The sequence below is a fragment of the Eupeodes corollae genome, chromosome 1 (genome assembly GCF_945859685.1).
Source record: "Eupeodes corollae chromosome 1, idEupCoro1.1, whole genome shotgun sequence".
Classification (NCBI taxonomy): Eukaryota; Metazoa; Arthropoda; class Insecta; order Diptera; family Syrphidae; genus Eupeodes; species Eupeodes corollae.
Genome location: NC_079147.1, coordinates 182,838,026 through 182,854,512, shown reverse-complemented (window position 1 = coordinate 182,854,512; position 16,487 = coordinate 182,838,026). Strand labels below are relative to the sequence as shown.

General features: G+C 30.7%; 2 protein-coding genes across 3 annotated transcripts in view; both read right to left on the bottom strand.

Moving 5' to 3' along the window:
• Nucleotides 1-16,487, bottom strand: part of LOC129953026 (small nuclear ribonucleoprotein-associated protein B) — a 121,031-nt gene that overhangs the window by 43,725 nt on the left and 60,819 nt on the right. The window lies entirely within an intron of this gene.
• The window catches only part of LOC129952957 (uncharacterized), a 35,183-nt gene continuing 19,633 nt past the window's right edge, over nucleotides 938-16,487 (bottom strand). Inside the window, exons 2-3 of one of the 2 annotated variants that reach the window (XM_056065953.1) lie at nucleotides 3,555-3,740; nucleotides 938-2,905 (exon numbers count right to left, since the gene is read on the bottom strand). In XM_056065953.1, coding sequence (XP_055921928.1) covers nucleotides 1,326-2,905; nucleotides 3,555-3,740 — 1,766 coding nt within the window. In that variant the 3' untranslated portion in view covers nucleotides 938-1,325. The remainder of the gene's footprint in view (nucleotides 2,906-3,554; nucleotides 3,741-16,487) is intronic. The other variant, XM_056065943.1, reaches the window with a different exon arrangement.

Below are 16,487 nucleotides of genomic sequence, written 5' to 3'. Positions count from 1 at the left end.
ATTTTTCTTTCGATCGTAGATTTGCAAATATGCTTTTAATAGCTATGAAATAATTAATAAATGTCAGTTTTAATTCTGGCTCATCGATTTTGCTGCGGGCGAAAAGTTTTGGTAAACAGTACGAGTTTTCCGCACCTCAATTTGTGGTTTAATAAGGAAGGTAGGCGCTGCGCTGCATAGAAGGGCGGGAACTACTAACTAGCACTATAAGCAGAAGAGAAGAGAGCATATTATGAGAAGCTTGAGATCAAAGATGTTAAGAGAAAAGCAAAAATTAAGTTCGAAAGTCTGCCTTAAAATCCACACCACAGTGCTCTTTGGAATTAAAATGCACAGCTGCCTTTCGAGTTATGATACGTCAAACAGAATACGGTCAGCATTTGACGATCTTGACCCAGTTCTAAAATTCAAGGCAAATCTATCGTTTATTCTTTGTTTTTGTAATTTACTGCAACAAAAAATAATTCAGCAATCGAACCAATTGACCTCTTTATTATATATTACAAGTTAGGATTTTTTGAGTATAATTTTTTTTTGTGAACAGTGAGCAGCAGCAGTTGGTATTGAAAAATATAACTTTGTTTTTTTTTTGTTCTTTCTGTTTTGACGTAAAAATCTGCAACTTCGATTTGAATGTCGCGTTCTATTTCTTAATGCTGGCCTTGATCACTTTCTGGCAATTAGCAACTATATTTACCATCCCGCTGGACCGCGTTCTTTTGACCAGGCCCTACGAAATTTGATCCTTCCTCTCCTTTGATGCTGCTCTCGTGGCAGCAATTTCTGATTTTTGTCCGACGTTTATGAACATTAACATTTTTATCCTTAAAAAAATTTCGATACTATTTTCATAATGAAACAATTCATATATAGAAAATAAAAATTACATTGTTGTTAAATTTATTTTGCAAATCTGACTTCAAATTAAAAATGAAAGAGGCCAATGGAACACAAAAAGAAAACAACATTTTGACATTAGTAAAAAAGTAAACTGCCTTATTTTACCAATTGAAAATAGCAATACAAATTTTACTTGGTCTAAAAAACATATCTTACTTAAAATAAATCACTGTATTCTTTCACTTTTATAATATGCTTTACCAACTAAAATAACTTAAATATTAAAATAAAAATAATACCTAGATTAAAAATATTAACCACAGATAATAAAGTTAAATAAATATGTTAAACTCTTAAGCTATTTAATATCTGTGACATAGAACTCTATTTGAGTAATTATTTAAATTTCTTCACAAAAGACAAAATTATAGAGCTTATCGCATAAATTAATAAACATACATACAATAATATATAAATAATTAAATCTACTTAAGTCCACCCAGTGGACAACTCATTATCCCCGTATTAGAGGTTGTATCACAATAAACAGGACACGTAAATGTATCCTCCGTAACGCATATCTCGCCATTGAATAGCTTCCCCGGCGGACATGTCAATGCCGACGCCTTTCCTCCTATGCAAAAGAAATACGACCTACATTCCGAATCGATATCTGGAAAGAATCCATCAGTAGCGCATTGTTGATCCAAGCACTGCCGTGGCATACAATTCAACTGACGGTAATTGTACAAACTCGGACAGGCATGCTCATTGGGGCTGACACACTTTTGTCCGTTGAAGACGTTGCCAGCGCGACATGTCAGTTGAGTGATCTTCTCATAGTTCTTACAAAAAACGTAATTTCTGCAATTTGAACGGACATCCGCATGATACCCATCGGACTTGCCGTAGCATTGGAAGTCCGTGCGGCATTGGTTATTGTGGCTCAAACGAACACACTTCTGGCCATCGAAGGTGTGTCCATCTTCACACAGATAGGTGATCTTATGGCCACTGGAACAGTAGTGAAAGGAACGGCAGCCACTAGTCGAATCTTTGTAATAGCCGTCAGAACGATTGAGGCAGAATTCATCTGCACCAAGATTGCATGAGAACTGCGACTTAGGAACACACTTGTCGCCGTTAAAGATTTTTCCTGAAGAACACTTGTATTGTGTCTTGTGGCCATTATAGCAGTGGAAATACGATTGGCAACCAGCATCGGGATAGAAACCAGTCGTCTTGCCACTGCACTCCTGCGAAATACCTTTCTGCACGCACTTTTGTCTATCGGCGAATTTCTCAAATACACAATTTCGATCCTCGGGATCGAAATACTGTCCGGTTGGGCATTGGTGGATTTCAACGCCCCGCTCTCCCATGCAACGTACATAGTAGTTGCAACCGTGCTGGGGGCTGTTATAGAATCCATTCGGTTTTGATCGGCACACATCCTCGTAAGCTTTCAGATCTGCCTTGAATCGACATTGAAACAGAATGCTTGGCACACAACTCGAGCCATCAAAAACCGCCTGTTGGCCGCATTGTTGCTGTGACACGAACTTGCCACTCTTACATGTGATGTAGGTGGAGCAATCTTCTGACGAAGGATCAGAGTGGGATCCATCACGTTTTTCTCTGCACAATAGCTCATTGCTCGGTAATAAATTTTCTTCAGAGCAACCCGTCACAAATCGTTCCAAGGTACACTTATTGCTCTCCGCCTTAAAGAGGTAACCTTCAGGGCAGCGATTTACATTCTCGACTTCTTCATTACGACACTTGATGTATTCATTGCATTTGTTGATTGGATGTAGTCCATTTTCTTTACCCACGCATCGGTTGTCGCCAGAAAAGGGAAACGCTATTGCCGTGTTTTGTGGAAGATCGCACATTACCAAATCTTGGCTGACACATTGCATGCCGTTGTGTAGATGTTTCGGCGGGCAATTATCGATACTAACTAGCCGCCCTGAAAAGCATGAGTAAGAGCGACGACAGGCATGGGTGGTATCTTGATATATTCCATTAGTTCGTCCAGTACAGACTGGTTCATAGCAAACTCCTGAAATTAAAACAAAAATGAATATTACCAACAGAAAAATAAATCTAGGAATAATGTGGTGGAAATGCAAAAGTCATCACCCTATTGAAAGAAGCTATGTACAATTTTCAAAAATGGTAGCAAATTTCAGTTTTACATTTTTGACGTAAACCGTTAAAATACTCGCAGAATATTTAATCCACGGTGATGGTGCTTACTTCACAGTAGGGTTACAACTTTTGTTCCACCTTGTAAGGGGTGTTTTTTTTAGACATATGTTTTCAAGGAGAAATAAAACGCTTATTATTTTATTTAATGGGCAAAAATGTAGCTTTTAAAAATGATTTCAGGCAAATGAGAGTTTAAAGCAATAACGCCCCAAGAAATTCTTCCATTGAGTCAATCATCTCGGGCTTATCTCCCCAGACAAGCGACTTTACATAACGTCACAAAAAATAACAGAGCGGTATTAAATGATAATGCATTCATCAAAAGATTCATTCGTAAAAACCTTATCAATATTTTGTTAATAAATCTGCACGATTTGCGAAAGTTGTCTGAGCATAAATCAATTGACAGCTGTCAAAGAATTCAACTCCGAAAAAAGGTATTGACAGTTTTGAAAACCATACGTCTAAGAAAACACACGTTATAAATATTTTGAACTAACCTGATGATCTTGTACACGTTTGGGTGTAGAAATCGAACATTGATCCTGGCCCACATTCTTTAATCTCACGATATCCCCGTGCGTTACATTTGTAGTAGGACGTACAGTGCGATTCAGGAACAGAGTAATAAAATTCATCGATATTTGAGCATTTGATCACAATGTCGGCGAAGGCAAGTTGAGGAACTAAAATAAAAAAAGTTAAAATAAGTTTTGTTAAAGACTAAAGACTTTTAATGGGCAAAGCTTATGATCTTAGATACATTTTGTACTCTACCACCTTGAGCCTTATGTGAAGTTGTTTGAATAACTCGCTAAGGGCAAGATTTCACTTAAATTAATTTTATTGGGTTTTCAATGACAAAAAAAAATAAATCTTCTACCTAGATCTTTCAAAACACAAATTTCACCTGTTTTGCATTTCATTTGTTTTTGATTTAAGATTAGATCTGGTGATCTTGATTTTTCGCCGATACTTATAATATTAAAAAAAAATGTTTAACTGGGAATTTCACAGCTATACCGGGCTTGTTAATACGAACACGAAGTAACACTAAATATAACCAGATAAAACGCATCCTAATGTTAATTATATTTAAAAAAGAAGTAAACATGAAAAATTAATATGAAAATTAGGCTGAACTTTAAAACGTTTTAATTTATTTATTTAGAAAATCCATCTAAAGGTTTTTTTTATAAATCAATAAAACTGAAAAAAAAAAATTGTCACCTCCAAAATTTTACGACTGAAATATGATTTCATCTTTTAAACAATTTTGTGCAACGAACAATAATGTTTTTGCCATCTGATAAAATTTTGAGAAAAATCGAATTGACAGTTTTTTTTACAAAAAATAAAAATCTAAAAAATCATTACTCAAAGTTGGTAAAAATTGAATATCAATTCAAATATCTTTTCAAAAACTTGAAATTTATGCTTCAAACTTATTTAATCTTATAAAAAGTGTTGTTTTCAACATTCTGAAAAATATTTAAAAAAATCGAATTCACAGTATTCTTACAAAAAATAAAAACCTAAACAAAAATTAATAAAAGTTAGTAAAAATTGATTTTCGACTCAAATATCTTTTCAAAACTTTGAGATATTGGTTTTGGTTTACTTTTATCTTTCAAAAAATATTGTTGTCAACATACAATGAAAGTTTGAAAAAAATCGTATTGACAGTTTTTTTACAAAAAATAAAAACCTAAAAAAAAATGTATTAAAGTTGGTAAAAATTGATTTTCAACTCAAATATCTTTTCAAAACTTTGAGATATTGGCTTTAATTTACTTTTATCTTTCAAAAAATCTTGTTGTCAACATTCAGTTAAAGTTTGAAAAAAAAATCGAATTGACAGTTTTTTACAAAAAATAAAAACCTAAAAAAAAATGTATAAAAGTTGGTAAAAATTGATTTTCGACTCAAATATCTTTTCAAAAATTTGAAATATTGGCTTCAAAGTAATTTTATCTCATAAGAAATATTGTTTTCAACATTTGGTAAAATTTTAAAAAAATTCGAATTGACAGTTTTTTTACAAGAAATAAAACGCTAAAAAAAAAAAACAATACTAAAACTTGGTAAAAATTTACTTTCGACTCAAATAGCTTTTCAAAACTTAAAAATATTGGCTTGAAACTTATTTTATTTCACAGAAAATATTGTTTTCGATATTCAGTAATATTTATATAAAAATCCAACAGTCCTTTTTTTTCATAAAAAATAAAATCTACAAAAAATAGTACGCAAATTTGGTAAAAATTGATACGAGTACATATAGACAAACTTTTAAGCAAGACAAATCGACAGACGGGATGGGAAGTTATCAGTGTGGGTCGCATCCCAGCCTCTTTTTTATTTTTTTTAAATTGACAAGGAACCCTTTTACAGAAAATATTAAATGGAATTGTGCAGAAAGTACATAAATTATGGAGTAGTAAGGCTCAGCTTTTACTTGAATGAAAAAATATGATCAGTTGTCATTTTGACATGAGTTGACTTGACTTGATAGTTAGGGCGATTTATCTTGACTAACTTTCCAATAAAGTTGCCTTAATTGGAAGGCATTTTTTGGCAGCTTGCCAATCAGATGCTAGAAACTTGCCTTACTTTCAAGTCCCTTATGTCGCCTGAACCCAATGCTTTCGCTTTAGCCTTCTTCGTTTTGAATTTGACCAATTAATGAATTCGAAGGCGAATTTGAAATGTCATAATGTTTGTTGGCGAGTTGAAATCCAATAGCTTTTTTTGGCGTATTCACAGGCAAAAGAATGTTCATTATCGTCCACTGTTCGATTTCTTGATTTTGATTAGCTTAATTTTACTTTTCTTATATCATCAATATCAAAAATCAACAATAAAATATAAATTTTTGTATAAATCACTGGAATATAAGAAGAACTATTTTCGCTTCGCCGCGAATTCTTTAATAAGAAAGTACGACACGAGTCGAATTTGAAGATCTAATTGAAAACGATCCGCCGCGAACCTCATAATCAGGCCCCAGTACGTTTTTGTTAAAAAGGGTTGGTTGATTCTTTACATGTTACAGTTGATAAAATTTTGAATCCAAACTTGTAGAGCTCAAAATCCCAAATTGTTTATATTTTTAAAGTTTTATTTTTCCTTAAAATAACGGTCCTCGCTTTAAAGACCCTATAAATTCAACAAAATTACACAACAAAAACAAAAGTACATGTGTTTTATTTTTTACTTGAAAAGACAGCCTTAAGTCAAATAATTTGTAAAACGATAAAGAGTTGACGCACAAAATGTAGCGTAGTTTTTATTGCTATCAATCAATACAATTGGCAAAATATCTTTAGAGAAGCGAAAAATCTTATTTTTTGACAACTTTTTGGGTTGACAAGAATACCTGCGTAAATTGGGAATAAAGTTCTAAAAACAAATCTTTTGTGTTAATACCGCTTAAACCAATATTTCAAATTCAAACAAAAATAAAATATTTTCTACTTTTATTTGAATTTCAAAATTTGTTGAAATAATATGCATAATTTTTATATTCATGTAAAAATATACAGTTCTATTCAAATTCCTATATTTATGTGCATATATCCGGTTAAGAAAATGATCTCCTTTAAACGAGTTCTTATAAATTCATATAACTAGAATCCTACAAATAAGTATGTATATTTTTTATCTTAATTGAAAATTTATACAATTTTAACACAAAAACACACATTAAATTAACAATCTGAAAAAATATACAAATATTATGTAAATATTATGATAAGCTCATAATCATTTAAAATTCCACAAATGTTATTGGGTTTTCCCAAAAGTTGAAATATAATAGAAAAAAAAACCTACATAAGAATACATTTTTTCGATTGCTTTTTAAAATATTAGATCAACAAAATATCCAAACAAAGAATTGTCTCTATTAGCATAACTATAAAAATTTCTTTAGATAATTATTCACGCTTGAATATATTGTAAAAACGCGCTGCCAAATAAGTTTATGATAAATTTGTATTGATTTGAGTTGGCCAACGGCAGCGGCGGCGTTGATGTATTTCATCTATTTAACATTAATTTATAAGCGCCACTTGGTAATCAAAGATAAATTATTAAAATTGTTTACATATTTTTATATGTCAATTTTTGATGTTTATTAAATGTAATTGAATAGTTTGTGGTTGGGAAAGTTTATAGACTTTGGTAGGTAATGGACTTTGACTTTATTAATTTTATAGTAACACACTTTTGATAAGGAAGCGAAATTTTGAGAAACTTTACAATCTAATATACTCGGATCAATTTTAAACATGATAAGGCTTACCAATGGAGCACGATTGATTTAGTTTTGAAAAAAATTGTTCAAATCGTTTTCCATGCATCACAAAAAAGATCTATTTTTGACGGAAATAGACCACAAATAAAAATTAAATGGTGTCAACTATAAAAAAATGATTAACTTAAAAGGTTTCAAAATTTGTTTAATCCTTAAATATTTGTCTGCCATTTTTTTCTCGAATTCTCAAAAAAAATGTTTTCGTAAGATACATAACTAACCTTTCAAATAATTTCGGCCAACCTTTAATCTGTGTAAATTCTGGGAGGAGAATAGAAAAAAGATATAATTTGTCAAGTTATCTAGAAATAACCAGATTATTTTGTATTGTTGGATATAATCCGATATAATCCGGAACAACTACATAAATAAAAAATAAGATCTTACAGACATTATTATGAAAACATCATATTAATCAAGAAAATGGTTAATTATTCAATCGATAGTAATATATGAGCATAAATCTCATGAGAAATTTAATAATTACTCTATTTTTTAATTAATTTTTTTATTTATTTCATAAGACCTTAATATATCATAACTTGTTTACTTTAGATACAAATGTATCTCTATATAATTCAAACAAACGGATGCGATTTTAAATGTGTTAACTGTTCATTCATCGATTTGATAAAGCGAAATTATTTTAAACTTTCAGACGACCGCGACGTGACGGGGCTTATTTGAAAGTGTAGATTCAGAAAAAAATATGTTTTTTATTCACATGAATGAATTTAAATTAAAAAATAACATACGAACACATCATGATGAAAGTAGTCAGTTAGTCTAGTCGTTACGTTATTTTATAAATACATACATACATCATTTAAGTATAAAGAACATCTAAATACAAATTTTGTCACTCAATGTGTTGAAAAGAAGCAATTTATTATGCTTGTTGATGACCCTCGTAACTTTACATTCAATAAAGCTTGATTGCAATTACAGTTTGACAAGAGTATAATGAAACTTGGAACTACAAAAATATTTCGTATTCTATTCTATTCTATTCTATTCTATTCTATTCTATTCTATTCTATTCTATTCTATTCTATTCTATTCTATTCTATTCTATTCTATTCTCTTCTATTCTATTCTATTCTATTCTATTCTATTCTATTCTATTCTATTCTATTCTATTCTATTCTATTCTATTCTATTCTATTCTATTCTATTCTATTCTATTCTATTCTATTCTATTCTATTCTATTCTATTCTATTCTATTCTATTCTATTCTATTCTATTCTATTCTATTCTATTCTATTCTATTCTATTCTATTCTATTCTATTCTATTCTATTCTATTCTATTCTATTCTATTCTATTCTATTCTATTCTATTCTATTCTATTCTATTCTATTCTATTCTATTCTATTCTATTCTATTCTATTCTATTCTATTCTATTCTATTCTATTCTATTCTATTCTATTCTATTCTATTCTATTCTATTCTATTCTATTCTATTCTATTCTATTCTATTCTATTCTATTCTATTCTATTCTATTCTATTCTATTCTATTCTATTCTATTCTATTCTATTCTATTCTATTCTATTCTATTCTATTCTATTCTATTCTATTCTATTCTATTCTATTCTATTCTATTCTATTCTATTCTATTCTATTCTATTCTATTCTATTCTATTCTATTCTATTCTATTCTATTCTATTCTATTCTATTCTATTCTATTCTATTCTATTCTATTCTATTCTATTCTATTCTATTCTATTCTATTCTATTCTATCTATCTCCATTAGTATCAAGTCAAATTCACTTACGTCAAAATGACAGCTATTCATAATTTTTAATTCAACTGAAAGTTGAACTTTATCACTCTGTGATTTATTTATTTTCTACACATTTCCATTTGATGTTTTATGGAAAAGGGTTCCTTGTGAAATTGGATGGAAAAAGAATAGTTAATGTTTCTTTAAGAAACAAAGTACAAGTCGATATTGACTTGTAGCTTCCCTAAGGAGTGTTTTGTAGAACTTGAAATATAAAATAGTTGTCTTTGTCAAGATTTACGTTAAAAAAATACAGTTGAACTTAAGAAATTATGCAAAAAACAATAATTTAAAAACATTGATGTTTAGCTTTCATTTGATAGTAGACTTGACTTAATTGATAATAATGAAAATTTTTCTTGACTAATGTTTCATTTAACTTTCCAAATAATTTGGTGTTATAATAAGGCAATGCATTTTGTGTCCTTATTTTTGGCAGCTGTCAGATAATATAAACTTGCCCTCAAATCGCTTATGCTGACTGAACGTGCCCAATTTTTTGGTCGCTTGCAAATCAGTTGGCAGAAACTTTCACCGTTAAGTTCTAATGTCAGTCGTCTGAACCCAACTAATGGTACGTTAGTATTTAAAAAAAAACATAAATGTGAATCTTAACCACATATCCGTAAAATACTGTATCTTGTTTAATATTTATTCTAAATGAGGTAAAAACAGCACAATATTATAAATATTGCTAATTATTACATAACAACAGACCGGTAAATAAAATATTATGTATTGCTGGTACAGGTACATCCGGATTCAAAGTATATATGTAACCACATATTAAAAAGAGAACAGCAACAAAAGATAAAAGATACTTTTAATTTGTATCTTTGCACTGATGATGGACATTTAAGTTAAGTATAATCTCTTAAAAAATAATAATAATAAACAAACACTAGACATGGCATTTATTTATATAAGGCAATTAAAAAAGTATATTTACTGTTTGTAGTTTGTTTTTGTATCTAAAGATATCTTTTACAAATAGCGGTATATTCTTGGATCAGGTGAGTTATTGCTGATTTGATCAGTCAAATAGTAGATAGATAGTATCAAAAGGTAAAGAATTTCAAATTATATAGGTAGTGATGTTAAAATTAAAAAAACGTGAGAAGCTCATTTGAGAACAACACAAATTATAAAGTTCACAGCAGACTTTCAACCGGAAGACTCATCATAGTCATCATATAAAAGAAAAGAAACGTGATTTTATTTAATCGATTGTTTTTTTATTATTATTATTGTTTATTATCTATTCAAATATTGATGGAATTTCGATTTGATTGGTAGTTTATCATTTAGTTAATTAATGTTTTATGTCTTATTTTATGCATAAGTACATATGTAAGCACTTCTTTTTTGGTTATTACTTAAAATGGTGAAAATGGTTGGACCTCTGAGAAATGTTAATGAGCTCAGTGAACCCTAATCAAAATGAATGAAAAAATGGTTTTGGCTTCACTGTTTCTAGGTTATCAAAAGTTATCAAGTTTACCAAGTTTAAAGTTATCTGTTTATAGTTAAATTGATTTTTATTTTAATGAATAGGTTAGACATAAGGCTCAGTGTTCTAGCAAAATGATCGATGGAAAAGCCCCGAAACCTACGCCACAGCTAGAAAAAAAAGATCCATCAGGGGTGAGATCGGCTAAGGTGATTGTTGATAAATGACAATCAAAATGATCGAATTTGATCTACGTACGGTGATAGTCAAATTGATACCTAAAAAGCTATCACAACAAAAATGTGCTAGTCTTTTTCAAACAAATAGAGCTACCAGACGTTTACACAAACGACTAGAAAATGTTCTTAGTTCCCTTTGTTTCGTTATAAAAACACGACATTCTAAAAAAGCAAGAAAAGAAAGAATTTTATTCAAACACATCCAATTTGATATTTTTATTTAGACATTTTATAAGAATCAATTTAATATTTCACCAAGGCAACAATGAATTTTGACAATTCGAATCTGACCATCATCAAATACAGACGGAATGAAAATGATAGTCAATTTGACTATCAAACAAATTTGAGTCAAATATCACCTTAGCCGATTCCACCCCAGTTCGATTATGTACCTCGACAAAAAATTCCTACGATTAAATGTGAGCATAAAAACCGGCCACAACCTGTCGGATACCATATCAAGAAAACGCGGCTTGTTGAAATGACATGTGCCAAATGTAAAATGCTGTGGAGAAGAACTTGGATACTACTCACTTGCTCTGCGACTGCTCAGTATTTTGCCACGTAAGATACAAATTCTTATAAAATACTTCTTGGATAGTCTTGAAGAACTCTAAGAACTTTAAGTTGTTGGAAAACGACAGCAGATAGAATCATAGGTTTTACATTTACTTTTTGGGGAAGTTGTAAAATTTTCAGGGTACCACAAGAGATCTACATTGGACTAAGTGTGACAATAACTAAATCAATCGCCAGGCTATTTACATTATCTAACCTATCCTAAGGTTCAATGTAGGTCATAATTCCTAAGGTCTTCTACCAGGTTGACAAAATATAAACTAAGCTTCCTATATTAAAAATCGAAATCTCAAAAACCATAAATACGAAAATCTCGAAAACAAACATCAAAATGAAGGATAAATTGAATGTATTAATAAGAACTAATTCGTGGAAATTTTCAATGGATTTTGATATGATTTTTTGTTGATACGTGACATAGAATACGTGTAAGTGGGAAGGCCTTCACATGCTAATTGAAATTTTTGGCTGAGGATCTTAACTAGGATCAGGCGGGAATACATAAAAAAAGAAAAACAGATTTTATGAATATTTAAAAAGCCTTGCCTACAATTTAAATTTGGATTGTTATAAATTAGCTTTTAAAAATCTTATGTATTACATTAAATAATTTCTTATTTTCAATGCGTTCAATTATTAAAAATGAGAACAAAAATTGTTTGGCTGCCTGCCTACATTCATTATTTTGCCTAAGTTAAACTCTTTGATAACATGAAAAGAAAAACTCGAATCAAAAATTTGTCCGGAATTTTTTTTCGAGATTTTTTATTCAAGATTGACGCTTTTCGAGATGTTTGTGCGTTTGAGGTTTTTGCATTTTAAAATTCTCTATGAAAGTACCTAATTTTATCAAATAATAGAATGCATATTTTTTAGTTTTAAAATCGTGCTCAACAAAGATACATTTAAGGAATGAAGAAATAGGACAAAACCCATTTGCAAAGCTCGTTTTTAACAAACAGTATAATATTACCCATCTAACAATGCTTGGCAACAATACCTTTCATGGGGATTGTATTTAAAACACGTTAAGAAAGGGTAATAGGGGCAGAGTGGATTTTAAGAAAACCGCGCTAAGTTCGTCAAAACTAATTGAATTCGATTTGATCACTTCTTATGGAGGAAGAGTTATGAGTTTGAGTTTGTACCTTACAAACTAGGAATTTTGTGCAGAATGGCGATGGAGATTGCACTCTTCTCTATCAAGGTCGGAAAAGATCTCACCAATTTATTTGATGTCAAAACACGTTTTAGACAAGACTGCACTGTCATGTTACTTCTTCAACATCGTTTTGAAAAGAATTGTGTAAAACTCAATCGTCAACACTAGAAGCACAATCTTCCAAAGGACCGCCAAGGAAGATGGAAGTGTTTTTGAGCATTTCGAAGGAAGCGGAGAAGATGGTTTTAGTGATGAATGAACTATAACTTAGTTAGTGTCTAACAAGACACCGCTATAAATTCAGAAAACAACACCAGCGCTGAAATCAAAAGGAGAACAACTCTTGATCGCTGCCTCTCTGGAATTATAAAAAAAATTAGTATTAAAGTTTTTTCTCGAGTATTTATAGGCACTTATCATCCCGGTTCCCATTCGAGTGATATTTGGTCTTGTCTACATAGACGAAAAGTGGAGGAGAAGATACACCGACAAATTGTACGGGCTGTACAGCGACACTGACCTGGTTAAACTAATTAAAGTCCAACTACTTAGATGGCTGGGTCATGTAGAGCGAATGGACATAAACGTATTAGCCGGAAGGTCTTCGAATCCAATCACGAGGGATGGCACAGTAAAGGAAGACCGCGACTCAGGTGGGAGAAGATCTTAACTAGCTTAGCTTCCGAAACCTGGAGATAGCTAGCTAGGGACCGAGCTGGCTGGAGACGCATGTTGGTTGAGGCTCAGGCCCGCCATGGACTGTATAGCGCCATCAAGTAAGTAATTCATCGAACAGAGATTTGTGTGAATTGAGATCTCTTTTGAGTGTGTTTTATAATAAGCGTGCATCCAAAGGGTCTTGCACGCCATAAAGGCCTGTTCCACAACATAATACTAAAGTCACAGTTAAGCTAATTAGCAGATAAAATCCACATTAGCTTTTCACAATAAATGGATAGGTCTAAATAGGATTTAATGGCTGCTTTCAATCTCGAGTTGGATAAGCAGACACACATTTAGATTACAACGACAAATGAATATAAAACACGACTTCGAATCCGATCCCTAGGGACGGCGCGGCCGGTGGCCAGCGGAGAGAGAAAAAGATAGCGATTCAGGTGGCGCAATCAGGTATGCTTAACCAATTCGGAGTGCGAAGCTGGGGACTGCTAGCTAAGTTGGTTGAGGCCCAGGTCGGTCCTGAATAGTAGCGCCATTTTAATTAAGTAAGTAAACCAGCGTTTAAATTTCCTAGTTTTTAAATGAAAAAAAAAAATACAATTTCATTTCTTAACCTGGTTAACGGCTCGTATTAAACAGGTTATGAATCAAATAAATCAAGCTTATCACAGATGGATTGATTATATTGATCTAATGGCCCTTAATATGTATTGACAAAATCGATTAAACACTTCTTTAATTTGACTCCATTCGGCGCGACAAAATGTTTGCATACAGCATAAGTTTATTTATTTAAGCCAGACATATCGGGATCTTGTATCGATATCAGACTACGAAAAGTATGATTCATACGCAGCGCGACGATTTGAAATACAATTTAAATTGAAAATCAGTTCAAACTGATTTTAGGTGGAATTTTAAACAAAATTTGAATTTAAAATTTACCATATGATAAAGAGGGAAAGGTCAACTCTATAAAACACAAGTTGTTTAATTTTCTGTTTTATCTTGTTCTGACCGTTTTCGCAATCATCTTTTGTTCTGTTTTGGACTTCTTATTTAACATACACCTACAATCAACACGGATGTTAGGAAGAACATAACATATATGCAGGTATAGATTGAAAAATAAACAAAATCCATTGATATAGTTTTATTGACTTGTTAATTTGCATTTTTTATGAATCCTATATTTGATTTTATTCAGATAAAAAATAATTAAATAACATCTAATTTATTGATTCAAGTTGATAGGTCAGCGTTGTTATCATAGTAAAATAACGATCTATTTAAACGTTTTTATAATTAAAAAAAAATGTAAATATTGTTGTTGAAAATTAAAACTTCTTAGGGGTAGGTCCACTTTAAGCAGCTGTCACTTTTGAAGTTTCTTTTTTTTACATTTTATAAGTAAAACTAAGAATTTGCCAAATATTAAACGATACATGCTTTAATAACTTATTAAAAGAAAACGTTGCAGCCATTTGCCCAATATCATTTATCATATTATTAATTGCCTACATTTCTTTTTTCATAAAATAAACGTTCATAATTTCTTTTAAAAAATACCCCTATTGTTATGAACCTAACCACCCCATATCCATAACAATATCTTTAATTTAATAAAATAATTATATATACATATCTCGTTGTATTGTTTTATTGCAACGTATAGATTTTTCTTTCTTCTCCTCATAACTTTGGGATAAACAAGATATCTTATTGCATTGAATGCAAAGCGTGATATTCTCTACCATCGAAGCATCTTTGTCATCAATTTATTCTTCCAAGAAGATAATTTAGTTTTGTATACGAATTTGCCTCTGATTTCAAAATTTCTGTATCCATATAGTTAGTCTAATAAGAAAATCATAAACAACAGGTCACAACTTTGAAGCAATACAATATTATCTGTATAACTACTTGATTTTAAATTAAATAAAAAAAAGGAAATAAAGTAATTAAAATAAAGTGTTTTATTTGGACAAGCAACGTTTTTGGGGAACTTAATACTATATAACAACACTGTTCAAACCTAAATAGCACACGCATCTTTAACAAGAAAAAATAAAACAACGATTAGTTATAATAGATAGATATTATATGCTAGACCTACCGGGAAGTTTTTATTTTGTTTGTCTTGTAGTTTTGTAGATGTTTGCTGATCAACGGACGATCTTTAAATTATCTATTTAATATTATGTATTTGTCTTTAAATTTAATAAAATAAAAAAAAACTGATTGAGTATTTAAATAAATGTGGGAACCTATTTGTATGCCTGAAAGTAGTTTTGCTTGTTTATAGAAATAATTTGTAGTCGTTAAATATTTGCATATAGACTAAATGTGACATTTGTCTGAACATATTTTACTAAAATTAGTGTCAATTAATTTAACACTATATTTTTACCTGCGATGTATAATAATTAGTTTATAAGAAGAACTTTTGAATTTAAATGGTATTAATGATGATAGACAAGATGAAAGCAAGAGGTGACATCTCTCTTTATCAAAACAAATGTGGAATATTTTTAAGCTGTTGATTTTGCATGGTTTTGACACTTAAAAAAACTAAAAGACTATCTTACATTCTAGTCTTCAGGCTATAATCTAAAATTCTGAGCAACAAAATAACACTCGTCAATGAAATTGTTTTTTGTCTGTATTAGTTTACACAATACTTTTTCAAATGAATTTGCTGCCCTGAATTGGAAGTCAACTCATAGTTTTTCTATCTGATCCCGTTTTTTAAATATATGTAATCACCTTTTTTTTTAAGGCTAGGGTAAGACGCAATGAAGTTCTTAAAAAAATATTGTACGAATTTTTCTCAAAGTAAGAATCTGCATAGTCGTGCAATAAATTCTGTTACAAACCTTCAAGACTTTGTTGATATTTTGATATTTATTTATTTGTAAATATGTCAGCTGTACATAAAATTAAACTTATAAATAGTACAGGAGCCTGATTATGAGGTTCCCGGTAGATTGTTTCCTTATGGACGAAATCGCTGCGAAGCGTAAATAGTTCTTCTTATATTCCAGTGCTTTGACACTTTTGGTTTGACTTTTCTCTCCAATATTCCAGTGATTTGACACTTTTGTTTTGACAGCTTTCCACAAATTTTGTTTTGATTGAATTTGTGAAATTTGCTGTGATTTATTCAATAAACAATATTAAATTTAAAAAATGGAACCAATTGTAGTGTATATT